This window comes from Sinocyclocheilus rhinocerous, unplaced genomic scaffold (assembly GCF_001515625.1).
Source record: "Sinocyclocheilus rhinocerous isolate Xijiao unplaced genomic scaffold, SAMN03320098_v1.1 scaffold2284, whole genome shotgun sequence".
NCBI classification, from domain to species: Eukaryota; Metazoa; Chordata; class Actinopteri; order Cypriniformes; family Cyprinidae; genus Sinocyclocheilus; species Sinocyclocheilus rhinocerous.
This window is the reverse complement of record NW_015651520.1, coordinates 96,271-112,700: the sequence shown is the minus strand read 5'-3', so window position 1 is coordinate 112,700 and position 16,430 is coordinate 96,271. Positions and strand designations below refer to the sequence as shown.

Here is a 16,430-nt window from a genome sequence, read left to right as displayed (position 1 = left end):
CAAATAACAATACATTTAATTAATTTGTAAAAATTCCCTCAAACTCTCCAGACACAAGTTTGGAACGCCTAATTTGAAAATAAAAATTAAACTATCAATTTTCTAAATGCATGTTATTGATCTTATTGCAAATGATTCATCAATGCATGTGTTTTATTTTTTTACATATTCTTTGACCTCATAATCTTCGGTCAAACTGACTTGATCCTCAGGCGATACGACAGACTTCTCTGGTGTCGTACTGTATGCCAGACTTCAAGCTCACATTCATTCGCCTTTGGTTTTGAGTGCAACTCCCACATCTCAGCCCTGTATATTTTCTTTTTCTATAATTTTTTACACTCACAATACGTCACAATACAAAAGAAAAGATCTGACCCTACTTCCATTTTATCCCAATTTTAAAGGACCAGACCTCGGACATTTATAAAAGAGAAAAACAGCATATCTATAGTCTTACCTGTTGTAAATGTCATCATCTTCACCTCCCCAACCCCAGTACTCATTAGGGAAGCCATTGATTTTGAGGAACTGTTTTTTGCTAAGGCCGGACACCCCTCCAAAGTACCCCGCATAGGGTAGCCTGCAAGAGGGAACAGACCCATATCATTCTTATTCAGATGACACACATTTTAAATATAAAGCCTTAAATCTGGGTGCAAAAGACCCTTTAATCATCAATAACATTTTATGCAGTAATATTACCTCAAATTGTCTATTCCTGTCTACGTCCATTTGGAATGTAGGGGGCTTTGGATTCCCATTAGATTTTCTTTTTGATTCAAGTCTACAGTGAAATATCGTTTTTGTAAGCCCTCTCTGAACTGAGCCCTTTAGTCAGTCAACTCAAGCATTCGAATTTAACAAAACTGCATCTCGTATGAGTGATTCTAGAGAGCCACAGAGTCCTCCCACAGGGGATCTAACATTTTCAAATGCTATCTGATCCTTCTCCCAACTCTCTTTCATCACTTTTCTCCTGGTTGCCACCCCTCAGGCCTCTCGGTTGAGCTACACAACTCAAAGAACGCCCTGTAAAAGCTTAAGTGCAGCATAAACCGTAGAATCCGTTTCTCATCATAGACGGTTCAGGAGGCCACTGTCAGATGAGAATTATCTGAGGAATCATCGTCTACAGGATTAAAGGCTGATATAAATATACATACTCCATTGCAGGTCAAAGGATGTTGTTGGTTGTCAGAACTAAGTCTTATATTTGACCTTTAAACCACAGAGCGATTACATCTCAAGCAAGTGTTCGAAGCCTTCAAACAAATGCTCTACTGGATGAATACAGTCTGGAAAAGCATCGAGTCCACTTAAAGCAGTTGAAAACATGGTTTCCATGTCTCCTCTTTTAAGAGGCCCGCTGGGCTGTGGGCTGGCAGGTGCATCATGGGTAGCCGCCCGGGGTTCGCCTTGGGCTATCGCGGTGTATGTTGCCAATGACAGCAACCACATCCACCCACGCAAACAAATGTGCGACATAAGGGAGAAAGAGAAGCAAAAACCTACATGAACGCACACGCACACACACAAACACACATCCACAAACAAGCGCTCGTGCATGCCACAACCACACGTTAAAAGGCAACAAGTTAAAATTAATGAGGCCATCTGCTACAGCAGCAGTCTTCACAAAAACAGTATGGCTGAAGTTTCTTCACACGCTCACGGTCTGAGAGTGTGTAATTCTCTAAAGGTGCTCCACTTATTAAATACAGCAACGTTAAGGCCTCCTCAGACTGAAGACACACGCCAATAGATGACTCACAGAGGAAACGGAATTATTAGCCCACTGACAGTTAAAGGCAGTTCACACTCTGGAGAAGGTCAGTGGCATTTGTTTAACAACGTATTGTCTGGCCTTCCAGAGAGAAATAAAAACCAAATTCAATAACTGTTCAAATTTGGCCACAGCACTAAGCAGGTGCTGTAGTAACCACATATATATATATATATAGACGGTGGGGGTCGGTGACGCGGTGGGCAAGTGACGTAACCGGTGTTGCGGCTTAACACCGGTATCACCGTCAGCACCGTCTATCGCGGTAAGCCTAATATATATACGTGTATATATATATATATATATATATAAATATATATATTATATAGACATTAGTACTACTAGTAATAATAATATAAAATAATTATATAATAGAATAAAAACAAAAATAATCATCATATTAATATATACTAGCTAATAACTATTTAATAACAATGTTATTCTTGTTGTTTATTGCTGTTTTTTTAAATAATAATGTCAATAATTTTGAGGATTATTTTTTAATCATGTTACAGTAACTATCATTAAATGTTTTACACATACCAACTGATTAGTAAACAATTATCTATTGGACTAATTTCCCAACACTGCTCATATCTTAAGATAGAGGCTGATTTTAACCAATTCCCTGAGGACGGCAGAGAGTTAAGATTGTCTTGGTCCTTTTGGCCCCTCACACAAAGACAGGAAATTAAACACCATGGAGCAAAGGCCAACTTGTCTGCTTGTCGACAGAAGACAGACAAAATTCATTCCAAGTTGGAAAAAAAAGAAGAAAAAAAAACCATAATACGGTGAACCTTCACCAGTGTTTTAATATCTCCAGCTATTACACTTGAAGAAAACCGGTCTGTCTCCTCTAAATAATTGTCTGCCTTGGAAAATGAATACATATGCTTGTCAAGGCTGCAGGTCTGTCTAGACTGGCACTGCACCTAACAAATGAACTTTTGATACATAATAATTCAGCTGTATTCTAGAGCTCCAGATGACAAAGCGTCATAAGACATATATCTTCCCTAGTGGAAAAAAGCAATTAATCATCAGAAGCACAGACTTTGACAGACAGCCCTCAAGCTCTGGCTGTTTGATTAACTGACTCTGTTCTCTGCAAAGAAATAAAGACAAATACAGACATGGCATCTATTAATATGTATATAAATAGCAACAAATGCAGCCCAGCATATTTGTAATAAAATCTGGCAAAGCCACAATTCTACAAGGATATTAAATTCATATAAAACATGCCACTGATTTCATTTTATTGCATTTTCTTCTGATTATTAATTTATCAAATGGGACCAGAATTATAAAAGTGAGACAAAATGTTATTTCAAATATAATGTGTCAACAGACTCCTGCACTTTGTGGTTCCCTCAATATTTAATATGTTACCTGAAGCCGAATTTGTCCATGGCAATGGCAAAATGACGGGGCTGGTCATAACAGTGGTACAGGTTCCGGTCATCCATAGGGATCAGGTCCACGTCACTGAAAATGAAGCAGTCGTATTCTGCGTCTTTAAGAGCCTCCGTGTAGCCAACATTGAGAAGCTTGGCCCGATTGAAGGTGTCCTCGCCAAGCTGAAACACAACAGAAAAAACAACAGCTTTACAATGTTACAAAATACATTTAAGATTACCCCAAAAAAAAGTCAATAGTAAAAATATTTCCAATTTGGTCTATATTTACACTGAATGGGATGCCATGTAACACCAAAACACTATGTGGTGTCTGAACTAATAATCCAGTGTGACAATAATCCCATGTAATCCTGTAATACCTGAGATTTGGCCCAATAAACCAAAGGTGTGAACTACTGTCACAAATCTACTGCCTTTTCAGCACAATGCCTGTGGATGTGCACTACAAAAGCATCACCAAAATGATTAAAGTATGCATATTACGTGAGGCTTTGAAGTGTCGCATTCACCACACAACCACATCTGTAAACAGTGATGAACGGCATTGGATGCAAAGAGATGCACCTCTCGAGCAAAAATCTTATTTTATGACACCAGTGCTAAAAAAGTAAGGAAAATAACTTAATACTAATTGACTTTTAGCTTCTATCAATATTTATCCTAACTTCAATTCTCTCAGAGGCCCAGAGGAGAAAGATTCTTCAATATAAGAGAGAAAGAGAAAGAGTGAGAGGGGGCAGATAAGGCAATATCTTTAAGAGACATAAAATAGCTTTTTTCATCAGCAAGGGTGCTCATTAAACATTACTGGGCTCATTTTCACTAATTTAACAAGATTTATTCCTCGTGTGGTGGCAGACAGCTCAGGCAAACACAGCAGTAGATGTCTGGTAATAACACACACCTCGCTAAAAATGACAGATTTATAACAGGGACATGCTCACGACTTAGCATCTCCCATCCAAGAAACGAGCTCCAAAACAGTAGATATGTGGACATCATGAACAGATGGTTTTGGAAGAAAAAACTCTAATTATTTTTAGAAAAAGGATCATCGGAACTAAGCATTCATCCTGAAGTTTCAGCTGTGAGGTGTTTGGCTTGTTTGGTACGGTTTCAACACACCATGAAGTGGGCTTGATTGTGAAACAGGTGTAGAACCCTCCCCTCATTAGCCTACTCGCACCTGTTCTAAGTCGTTAACCTCAACAGGGATAATGGCTCATCTGCGGAGTGTTATATCATCCTATTTTTGTGTTGTACATTACCAAAACCACAAGTGATGGACGTCTTGTGTACAGTTGCATACATATATTAAAGCATGGCAGGCTGTGTCACAGTGATTTTACCATGGTTAAAGGTGTTGTTGGACATAACTAAATCCCCCTTACACATTGTAACTATAAGAGAATTTGGTTATACTTTATTTTAAGGTGTCCTTGTTACAGTGTAATTATACATTTAAGTATTGAGTAAATCTAATTATCTACATGCACCTACTATATGGTAAGGGTTATGATTAGGGTTTGGCTTAGGGTTACCTGCATGTAATTATGCATAATCTATTGTTATTATAATAGTAAGTACATGTAACATGTGTAACAAGGACACCTTAAAATAAAGTGTTACCATGAATTTTTGTTTACATAAAATGTAAAAAGACACTGGTGTAAATAAATAATTAAATGTATTGATATTAATAATTACAGTTAACATTTTTTTCTAGTGGTCGACCGATATATCGGCCGATATTTGCCATTTTTCAAATATCGGCATCGGCCGATAAGTTTTTCTGTTTGGCCGATGCGTTCGAGGCGGCACTTTTATTTTGACGGCGCTGAGAACGGCAGCGCCTGAGCACACAGTGCTCACATTCTCCCTCTTGTTCGCTGTTGTTCTGTCTAATACGGATAAAAGTCTGTCTAATAATCAAATAGAATGGTTAAACAAAGGAATTAAAATGTATACAAAAAGTATTATAACATTGCTTTTATATTATTAGTAATAGAAAGGCAAACATTATAGTACTTTCTTGTTTGCTGTCAGCATTCAGCAAATATGCATTTATATCATTTAAACAAATCTTTGAATGACTATAATGAGCATTTAATTTCACAAACCTTGCAAACTTAGTCGGATCCAGTTGTGAGATTGTGTGTGAAGTGTGCATTTGTATCCTGCATGATCGCGTGTTCTCTGCGTGATGGTCGGTCCGTGCGAATTGAATGTGGACTGGAGGAGTTCAGCTTCGCGCGATCAAAAAACTTTAAACTCGTGATTTCAAATTATGCTGTGCTTTATGCATTTGCCCACTGCCATATTCATGTAATTTCCACTGTGTGCTGTATGTAAAAGGAGTGTTACCTTGGCTTTATATGAAAAAATATGATTCCCAATAAACACAAACTTCCCAGAATACTGAGTGCCCTGTTGGTTACAGCGTTTACTTCCTTTTTAATGATATTTTTATTAAATATTTATTTATTTGTGATATACTTTGTCATCTAAAGTATAAGTATGTTTATTTAACATATTTATTTTTGTATCCATTTTTAAATGATTTCAAATTTCTGAAATATCAATTAAAATAAATAAAATTATATCGGCTTTATATCGGCCACCGGCCACCCTGCTTTCCAAGATATCGGCATCGGCTGTCAAAAAACCAATAGGCTGTCAGTCGACCACTATTTTTTTCTGTTACTAGTTAAACTAGTGAAAGACAGATATATACTAATTTACTTAAATATGCTGATATAGATATAAATATGCTTAGTACATTTATTTTTATTATCAAGGTTGTGCTCCTTAATATTTTTGCGGAAATAGTGATTTTTCTTTTTCAGGATTCTCTAATGAATAAAATGTTCAAAAGAACACCATTTATTTGAATGTCACTTTAATGTCACTGCATCTTTGCTGAATATGAATATTTATTTCGGTAAAAAAAACCCTCACTCAAAATTTATTTCAAGGCTGTAAATAAAAACAATAATATTGTGAAATATTCTTACAATTTAGAATAACTGTTTTCTATTTTAATACATTTTTATATACTAATATATCTTAGAGACTAATTATACTTCAATATCATTCTAATATGCTGATTGGTGCATTTCCTTTCAGTGTTGGAAACTGCTGCTTAATATTTTTGTGGAAATTTGTTGGAAAATGTTCAAAAGAAGACAATTTAGTTGAAATAGAAATATTCTGTAACATTTTAAATAACATCTTAACATCTGTAACATCTTTATAGTCACGTTTGATCAATTTGCCCGAATAGAGGTATGCATTTCTTAAAAAAAAAAAATCGTACTGACTACTTTTGAATGGTAGTGTATATTAATCTAACAAACAATTGCTTTATTATTATAATTATTTAGTATGTGTACCTTATTTGACATTTAGACAGTAGATACTGGAATTAGCCATTGAGAAACCCATACTGGTTGACATGATAACATGGAAATACTATGGCATTCTCTGGAGTTCTTTGGAGGGCCATGTAAAAACCACTGTACATGAATATGGTTATATAAATTAGAGCCAACAGCGCTGTAACAGACTCATTGCAAGTTATCGCAAACGCTTGATTGCAGTTGTTGCTGCTAAGGGTGGCCCAACCAGTTATTAGGTTTAGGGGGCAAACACTTCTTCACACAGGGCCATGTAGTTTTGGATTTTGTTTTCCCTTAATAATAAAAACCTTCATTTAAAAACTGCATGTTGTGTTCACTTGTGTTATCTTCTACTAATATTTAAATTTGTTTGATGATCTGAAACATTAAAGTGTGACCCCTTTTTTTATACTCCCTAATATCGGTATCGGCCCCAAAAAACCCATATCGGTCGGGCTATAATATAAATCCTCATATAAAGTAAATATGAAGAGTGAACCTTCATTTACTCTGAAGGTTGTTCCTAATTGTAGTCAATGAGGCAGAGGAAAATCATACAGCTCGAGCTCAGTAAATAAAACAGCCTCCCTCTTTCCATCAGTAGCACACTAAGAAGTACAATGACTCTGTTTCTTAACCCAGACATAAACCACTCAGCTTGAGGTCTGAGAGTCACATCGGCCCCCAGCTAGAGTCTCCTTCTCCTTCTGTAAGCTTATCGCAGCCATATCAGTTGCTCAATACTTGCTCTCTGAGAAGCAATTAGCTGTATTTTTTTTATCTGATGATCACGCTGATAGCTAATCACAATCCCTTGCTCGCTCTAGGTCATGAGGCAGGATCCCTATAGCGGCACACTCAAGGCCAACCGGGGGAGTCTTACGCAGACCCCGTTGCTATGGAGACAGATTAGGACCAGGGCTCATCCTGAAAGATTGCATTGTGCATTTTCTTGTGCAGGTGTGTGTGTGTAAGCCTGCATTATCAGTCCCCAACAGGCTGACCATATCATCCAGCATGCTATCGATGCCAGAGCTGAAGGCTAGAGAAGGAGAGGGGACCAAAAAAAAAAGGAAAAAATCAGGAGTGAGCCGGATCGACCGGAGGCCCTCTGCGTGTCACCAGTGGACCTTTTGATCCAGAGCTTTACAAGTCTGAGCATGAAGTACAAGACCCAGAGCTCAAGGTAAGAAAATTCTTGCTTCTGGTGTCACACACAGGTAACTGGTATGGAAGTTACATTAGGGGTTTTCAAAATGAGGTCCAGGGACCTCAGTAAAAAAAAATAACAGTGACCCACTGTATATATATATATATATCAGGGCTTAAATTTCTCCGGCACCGGATCTCCGGCGTGCAGGGTCTTGCTGTGCAAAAAAATAATTCTACATTTTAAAAAAACTTGTTGATATCACTTTCGAGTCTATGAGTTCGACTACCAATGGTATGAGAGGAGCACAGCTTTCACTCTCAACCAAACTAACATTACTAGCCGATCAGAATGTTTTGCTCTCATAAACACGAGATGTGCATAATAGTATCCAATTGCAGAGTCGCAGCCCTGATGAATGGAGAAGCGCGACACGTTGAAAAAGCTGTGAGGCGCAATGGTCAAAGATGTCCATCCAGCGCATATTTACATAGAAAAACTAATTAAAAAGCAGCGGAGCTTTGTAAACAGCTCAGAGTAATCATGTCATCTCCATAAAAACGATATGATTGCCAGAACAAATTTACCGGGATTTTTGAAAAGGTCCTGTTCACACATGACCTCTTAATGGTAACTTACCGGTAATTTAACAGTAAAGACTTTATGTGTGAAAGGGGATAAACTCTTCCTCTGCATATGCTGTGAATTTGAATTGCTATATACATCCACTACACCACGCCTTCCCCCGAAACTCAATCTCACCTAAATGAGGACACCATATGTTGCACAAGCATGCTGAAGTCAACAGGCCACTTACAGTGAGTGTTTGACATGCGCTGCGTTTTGACAGGCTCTCTTGTTGCGACCTATTTTTTTCTGCTCGCTACTATAGAAATGGTTTGTATAGTCAGACTCAGTACCATTTCTAAAATACTCAGAGGAAATAACAGCTCTCTACAGAACGGCTGTTGAGCATTGACGTTTCTCACTGTTGAACAACTGTGCCGGGGCAGAGATCTCTGCTAACGTACTGCTGGAAGTTTTGCTATTACAGTTAGCTTGTTTTGGAAGTTGCTTTGATTTAGGAGAGAGTTGCCTCATTACTGTTCCTCACTGCCACCTGACAGCTACTGTAGCGTGAGTAGGGCTCAATTAAAAGCATGCTTCAGACATGCGTTCATGTCTTCTCGATGGCTGGATGAGAGGCTCTGAGCCCCAGGATGAGGCAGCGCTGGCGACCGGCCAGGCAAACTAATTTACAGTAATGCTTGTGCAGGTGTGTGTGTGTAAGCCTGCATTATCAGTCCCCAACAGGCTGACCATATCATCCAGCATGCTATCGATGCCAGAGCTGAAGGCTAGAGAAGGAGAGGGGACCAAAAAAAAGAGGAAAAAATCAGGAGTGAGCCGGATCGACCGGAGTTACGGGGAATGTGTGCATGAAAGAGACAAAGTGATAGAACTTAAAGGAGAAAAAGGAAGCTTCTTGAGCTCATTTTTTTTCTCAATTTTTACTTGCCTTGCCAAGATTTTTAGTGTCCCCTCCAAAACAAAAATGTATATTTATGTATATATATATATATATACAGTGGGTACGGAAAGTATTCAGACCCCCTTAAATTTTTCACTCTTTGTTATATTGCAGCCATTTGCTAAAATCATTTGTTAATTGTGCCGGGGCAGAGATCTCTGCTAACGTACTGCTGGAAGTTTTGCTATTACAGTTAGCTTGTTTTGGAGGTTGCTCTGATTTAGGAGAGAGCTGCCTCATTACTGTTCCTCACTGCCACCTGACAGCTACTGTAGCGTGAGTAGGGCTCAATTAAAAGCATGCTTCAGACATGCGTTCATGTCTTCTCGATGGCTGGATGAGAGGCTCTGAGCCCCAGGATGAGGCAGCGCTGGTGACCGGCCAGGCAAACTAATTTACAGTAATGAAACAGTGGCTATGGAAGCGCAGAAGAAAGGCAGCTTATAGACAAACCCCAGCTATTTCTGAGAATTCAATTTGAGTTTGTCTCTATTTCATCAATAGCCTGACATCACGAGGATTAGTTTGGAAAAAAGACAGACGAAACGAGCTGCTGCTATCAGAGAGATTCATTAGGCTGGATCAGAGCACTTTCTGCCTCTTTTGTTTCTTCTTTCCTTCCTCGTCCTTTTTTTCTTACTGCCTTCTTTTCTTTTCCTGACTTTCTCTCTCTCCTTTCTATCATTCATTTCTTTCCTATCTTCATAACTTCCTCCTCCTTCTTTCCTTTCTTCCTGCCTTCCTTCCTTCCTTTTCAGTTTCTCTCCCTCTTCTGTTTTTTTCTTTCTTTCTTTTTATTGCTTCCTCCTTCCAGTTTACTTTTTTATCTATCCTCTTTCTTTCTTTCTTTCGCTTCCTCCTTCTCCTCCGTTTTCTTTTTTCCATCCTCTTCCTCTCTTCCTTCCTTCCTTCTTCATTCTTACCTGCCTTCCTTTCTTTCTTTTTGGTTTCTCTCTTTTTATCGCTACCTCCTTCCACCAGTTTCCTTTTTCCATCCTCTTTCTTTCTTTCTTTCTTTCTTTTTTTTTCTTTCTTTCTATTTCTTTCTTTCTTTTGGTTTCTCTCTTTTTATTGTTCCTCGTTTCTCCAGTTTTCTTTTTTTCCATCCTCTTCCTCTCTTCCTTCCTTCCTTCATTCTTACCTTCCTTTCTTTCCTTCCTTCTTTATTATTACCTGCCTCCCTTTCTTTCGTTCTTTCTTTCTTTTTGGTTTCTCTCTTTTTATCGCTTCCTCCTTCCACCAGTTTTCGTTTTTCCATCCTCATCCTCTCTTCCTTTTTTTCTTCCTTCATTCCTTCTTCATTCTTACCTGCCTTCCTTCCTTCCATCCATCCAACCATTTTCTTTCTTTCTTTCTTTCTTTCTTTCCATCTATTGCTCACATCTTGCCTCCACCTTTCTTTCTTCTTATCTTTCTTTTTCCTGTTCTTTCCTTTCTTAAATTTTGTTCCAAATTTGCTTTCCCCAACCATTCTTTCATTTCTTTTTCCTTGTCCATTTTTTACTTCTGCCTTAATCTTTTCCTCATTCTCTTGCTTCTAAATTTGCTTTCCTCAATTACTCCTTTATATTTTCTTTCATTCCTAAATTTTTCATTCCTTTCCCTTTCTTACTCATTTCCTTCCAATCTTTCCTTCTTTTAAGATTTATTTTCCTTTCTTCAACATCCTTGGTTTCTTTTCCTCTAGTGCTGCTTTCCTTCTGTTTTCTTTCTTACTCTTTCTTCATTCTTTCCTTCCATTTTCTTTCTCACTTTCTCTTCATTCTACATAATTATTCCCATATTTTCTCTGTGGTTTATTTCTTTCTTTCTTAACTTCTTTGCCTTTCTTCCAACTTTATTTTCCTCTAATCTTTCCTTTATTTCTCCAATTTCTTTCTTTCCTTCCTTGTTTTCACTTCCTCTTTCTGACTGACTTCCTCTCCCTCCCTCCCAGGCTCAACCATTTTCGAGTGTAAAAGAGAGAATAACCATACAACGGTAAGACGGTTATTGTTATTCTCTCCTGTAAGTGAGAGGCCAATGAATTATTGCTGTTCTATCAGTGCACCATTTAAATATGGATTATCGCTGGGCCTACATCAGCCTTGGAGCAGATTATTAGAGCAAGCCTTACTAGTGTACGCAACACCTACAGTCTCGCTGTCCGACTGACACTAAATCTATACGATATTCTAAGGGCCCACAGGGAATTAGGAATTTCACATTATAAATAAATCACTCACACAAACCGTGAGGCTACCTTCTCTTGACCGAGTGTCAGGCTTTCGAGTAAACAGAAAGTTTGGGGAATTCTGGGTTGAGCTACTGCAAGAGTGAAGGTCAGAATCACTTCGATCTTATCCACTATACATCTGCTAAACAAACGCAGAAGTACGCACAAGGTGCCATCCCACATCGCACTGCAAAATAATTATTTTAGTTTTTTTGACCATCATAAGAAACAATGTACTAAACACACACCCTCCATTGCCTTTAGCAGTGTTGGGCCAAGTCCGGTAGAAACTAAAAAAAGGTTGGGAAACACTGCGGTAGAACATGCAGTTTAGGAGATCTTAACCTCCCTATGGGTGCCACTGAATGAATCATGCACGGTGTTGCTAGCAATCAGCTTACATTAAGGCTATCAGAACACCTGCTGTCAGCTAATAAACCAGAGAGAGTTGCTGCAAGTCCCCCTGTCAAAGTGAGTTACTGCAGTCTTCAGTAACACTCGCGGGCAGAAGAGAACTCTTCCTCTTCAAGAAACGGCCTCTACGGTCCTCTGTGTACCCAGCACAACTAGGCCTTGCTAATTTGATTTTGATGTGTTGGTATCAGTCCAGTGGCTTAGGATACATGCCATGTTTCTCTCTTCTTTTTATCGTTTGTTCCGGGCAAGACTGCCACCGCAGGGATCTCATGCAAGACATCACAAAGCACAATGGGGCACTATTAATCATTCTGCGCTAACAAGGGACAACATGCATGTCCAGTCTTATTTTCATTCCCTTCTGTGTTTTGTGGACTGTAAAGTAAATGATAAATTACAAAGTATGACAGTATCGCAAGGCAAGGCAAGAACTGGCAAAACACTTGTGAACAAAAGTCTGGCTCTGTTTCTCCAAATCCTCCATGGAAAAGCGTACAACACACCTTTCATGGTTAATAAGACAGATTCTAGGGAAATGCACTAAGAAAAACAAAGTTAATTGGTAGTATGACTGTTTCTGGCCACTGTTTATATAGAAAACATCAAGAATGAAACTACTTTCAGTAAAATCTGTCATTTTCATGTTAGACGTAACCTTTTAACTTGCTGGAAAGTTACCAAATTTTTTATTTACTTATTTTTGTTGTAGTTAAACCTTAAAACACACTTAAAAGCATGTCTGAGGGGGATACGTCCACATAGACAAGATTTTATGAAGGAAGACTGAAGTTAAGTCGAGATGTGGGTGAGCATGAGATGCATGCTAATGTAACTCAATAACGTCGCTGGCCTCATTTTCGTTAATCTGTTCGGCTATTGGGGCTTGTAGGATAAAAGAGACCCTGCACATCAGCAGGTGATTAATATATACTCAGCTGTCAACCGGTATGGAATTCAGATAAGTTGCGCAGCATGAAGAGGCTTCATAAATCAGGCTTTTGAAATAAATGTGCTACAAGTATAATACTGGGAGACAGGTGGGTGTTACATCAACGCTCTTCTTTGACAGGCAAGTGTTCAGATGTAGGGGGAAGGGGAATTTCACAGACCTGATTTAACTGTACAAATGTGAGCTGTGAAAATGTCAAACATATTAACAGCTGGGCTTTATTCATAGCTGAAGGCAGGCAATGGGATGGAAAGGTCCTTATTGTGTAACTTCATAAAATGTATCTCTACTGCCTCTGTAAGTTTCCTCTTGTGCTGGAATAAAATATTTATTTTTTTTAGTATTTAAATGAAATTGATATATAGTCCAACCAAGACTAAGTCATACTTTCACAGTTCTTCACTGAAAATCATCCTTACACACTATAGAGCAAGCACTGTTAGCTGTCTTCAAATATCCTACAAAGGACAATGCTAACAAATGTATTGGAATTTAGTTCTGCCAAACGATTAATCGCATCCAAAATAAAAGTCTTTGTTTACATAATATATGTGTGTGTACTGTGTATATTTATTATGTATATATATAAATACACACACATACAGTATATATTTAGATAATATTTACATTTATTTACATGCATATATTTATAATCATATAATTTAGATTACCAGTATATATAAATATATTTAATATATAAACGTAACATATTTTTCTTAAATATATATACACAGTGCACACACACATATTATGTAAACAAAAACTTTTATTTTGGATGTGATTAATTGCGATTAATCGTTAGACAGCACTAGAATCTATACTGATGATTGAATGTACATTGGTTGTAAAACAACTTTTTTTTTAGGTTTTGCTCAGACACAATATTATATATATATATATGTCTTACAAAATTGTTATGTTCATTATTGTTTATTCACATTAAACAATTTAAATTCACAATAAATAAAAAATTATAATTTGATAAATGCAAAATAATTTACTAGGGCACAAACTAATGAGTGAAGAATGAAGTAATTTTCAATTTGTATATCCTTGCACTGTGATTAAAAAAAAAAAAAAAATTCCATAAATGTGCACATAGGCCTATTAAAACACTACCAGGTTGGTATTTAAAGTTTTAATTTACCCCTGTGAGAATTGCAGAGGTTTCATCCATCTTGAATGGCTGTGCACTGAGACAGCGAGGAAAGTCTGTGGACCCCGGTACCCTTAAGAGCCGATGTCAAGGCAATGAAATCCATGTTCAGGACACACTGTTCACCCAGCCTATGTCCTAATCTTCAAATACCGCCGTAAGCCATCGTGCAAACTGACTTCCTACACGAGCGAGTCAGCCATTCAGACTCTCTGTAGGGCTCAACTGTTTTCATGAGCTCACTGACACTACCAAATCTTATTACAGACTAACAGCAGGTCAAGCCGAAATGCTCTCGGCGCTCACATTACCAAAGCACTGCACTGACATTTGGAGAGAAAACTTTCAATGCTAACAATCCAAATCAAACATCAGCAAAAAACGAATTGATTGCAGCAGATTGACCTGCCTGACACCAGTAAGATTAGTCTCAGTCCTGCAAGATGGTAAAGCACCTCTGCTCCAGCAGCACTGGCTGAATAGGTTTTACAGCTGAAGTGTTAACAGTGCACACAATCTGATCAGTCTACTGTATGAGACCCACTGCTGCGTGCTGGATAGCGTATGATCCTTTCTCTATATGCTTTGCTGGCCGAGCTCCAAGTGTTTCCCTCCTGAGGGAGGCCCCTGATGTGTTACACTGTTCTTCATAACATGTGTAACAGAAAGCTAGCCCTTGATCCACCATTGTAAATCCAATAAGCAAAGTATGTAGCCACAATCGTGAGCATGCTAAATGGGTTATTTATGTTTTTGTGCACGAGTGAGAAAGAGACACTTGATCTCTAGAGGTACTATTGTTGGTCTATTTAAAGGAGCAGTTCATCCAAAAATGAGATTTTTGAAAATTCTGTCATCATTTAGTCACCCATTTGACTTATTTTCTTCTGCAGAACACAACTGGAACTACTACTTCCAATGCAGTTTTTCTTCAAATCGGCAATAAATGGGAACTAGAAAAAAAAAGAGTAAAAATTCTGTCTTGCTCATGTTGTTGCAAACATACAAGAAGATATTTTGAAGAACGTTGGTAACCAAACAGTTTTGATTCCCATTAACTTCCACTGTATGGACAAAAAACAAAACAAAACAAAACAATGGAAGTCAGTGGGACCTAAAACTGTTTGATTACCATCATTCTTCAGAACATCATCTTTTATGTTCCACAGAAGAAATATAGTCATGTGTTTGGAATGACATGAATGCGAACAAATGATGGCAGCATTTTCATTTTTTGGGTGGACTATTACATTAAGCATTCAAGCTTCAAAATGGATGCAAAAACACCATTAAATTCCATAAAAAATGGTACACACAACTCACACATTATATTCCAAGACTTCCGGAGCTATTACAGCAGCTTTGTGTGTGAGACAGATTGAAATTTAAGAAGTTATCCATTGAAAATCTTTGGCGCATTCATGAGATGTCGGATTTGTGAACAAATCATTCTTTCAATGAATTAATGGGTCTAATTTACAAAAAATATATACAGTATATATGTATATCTCACTGGTTCAACTTACTGACTCCAGTTAACAATGATCCAGTTAACAATACCCACACAAAGCTACTGCAACTTCAGAAGACTTGACTTATGTCATACTGTATGTACTGCTTTAATTATATTTTTATGATGCTTTTAAAGTCCTTTGTGAAGCTTGAAAAGAGCGACAGTCTTTAGATTCCTCCTTGTTATTGTGGTACACACTGATTTGAAGATGCAGCAGTAGCCTACTGAAGGGCCTCATGTGACTTCTCTAAAGTGTGAATCTTCAAGTAAAGAACCATTTATTTGTCACCACACTCCAACCGTACATTGTTTGGAGTTTGGCAGAGACCATCAAGGCTTGCAGCCACACTATCTATACTCCAACCACTCCAAAGGAACCCTGAAAAACAGGAACATCATGAAAGAGACAAGGAACACAGATGTGCTCTGTAGAAATCTAGTGGAGTTAGCACAGCTACAATGGTTGCAGCACCATGCCAAATCAAAATTCTGGCAGAGTGCGTAAGCATGCAGCCCCACGAGGCTCAGCTGAAGCACAACCAATCACATTCTGAACCCCTCCTTATTATCTCCCTAAACATCTGTCCCATGCCTCTACGGGGCTCAGAAAAGAGAGGAACCATTTGATTAATGATTCAGAATCGCTCTCCTGAATCGTTAAACACATCTGCATCAGCAACCTTGTTTCACATAGTAATAAATAGCAGGAATCTGTCTGGATGCCTGACCTGAATCTGCTTTAATGCAAATCATTTGATCCCTACTAAAATGCTGAATACCGATGTGAATGGAAATTACACTGGAATAGTTTCAGCATTAATAAAAATGCTCTGAATATTTGAGACCTATAGGAATGTGTGTGTGTGTGTGTGTGTGTGTGTGTATATATAT

General features: G+C 38.0%; 1 protein-coding gene across 1 annotated transcript in view; it reads right to left on the bottom strand.

The window, feature by feature from the left end:
- Positions 1–456: 456 nt before the first annotated feature.
- LOC107713046 (beta-1,4-galactosyltransferase 2-like) overlaps positions 457–16,430 on the bottom strand; it is a 92,003-nt gene continuing 76,029 nt past the window's right edge. Inside the window, exons 4-5 of the mRNA XM_016518465.1 lie at positions 3,182–3,369; positions 457–583 (exon numbers count right to left, since the gene is read on the bottom strand). Coding sequence (XP_016373951.1) covers positions 457–583; positions 3,182–3,369 — 315 coding nt within the window. The remainder of the gene's footprint in view (positions 584–3,181; positions 3,370–16,430) is intronic.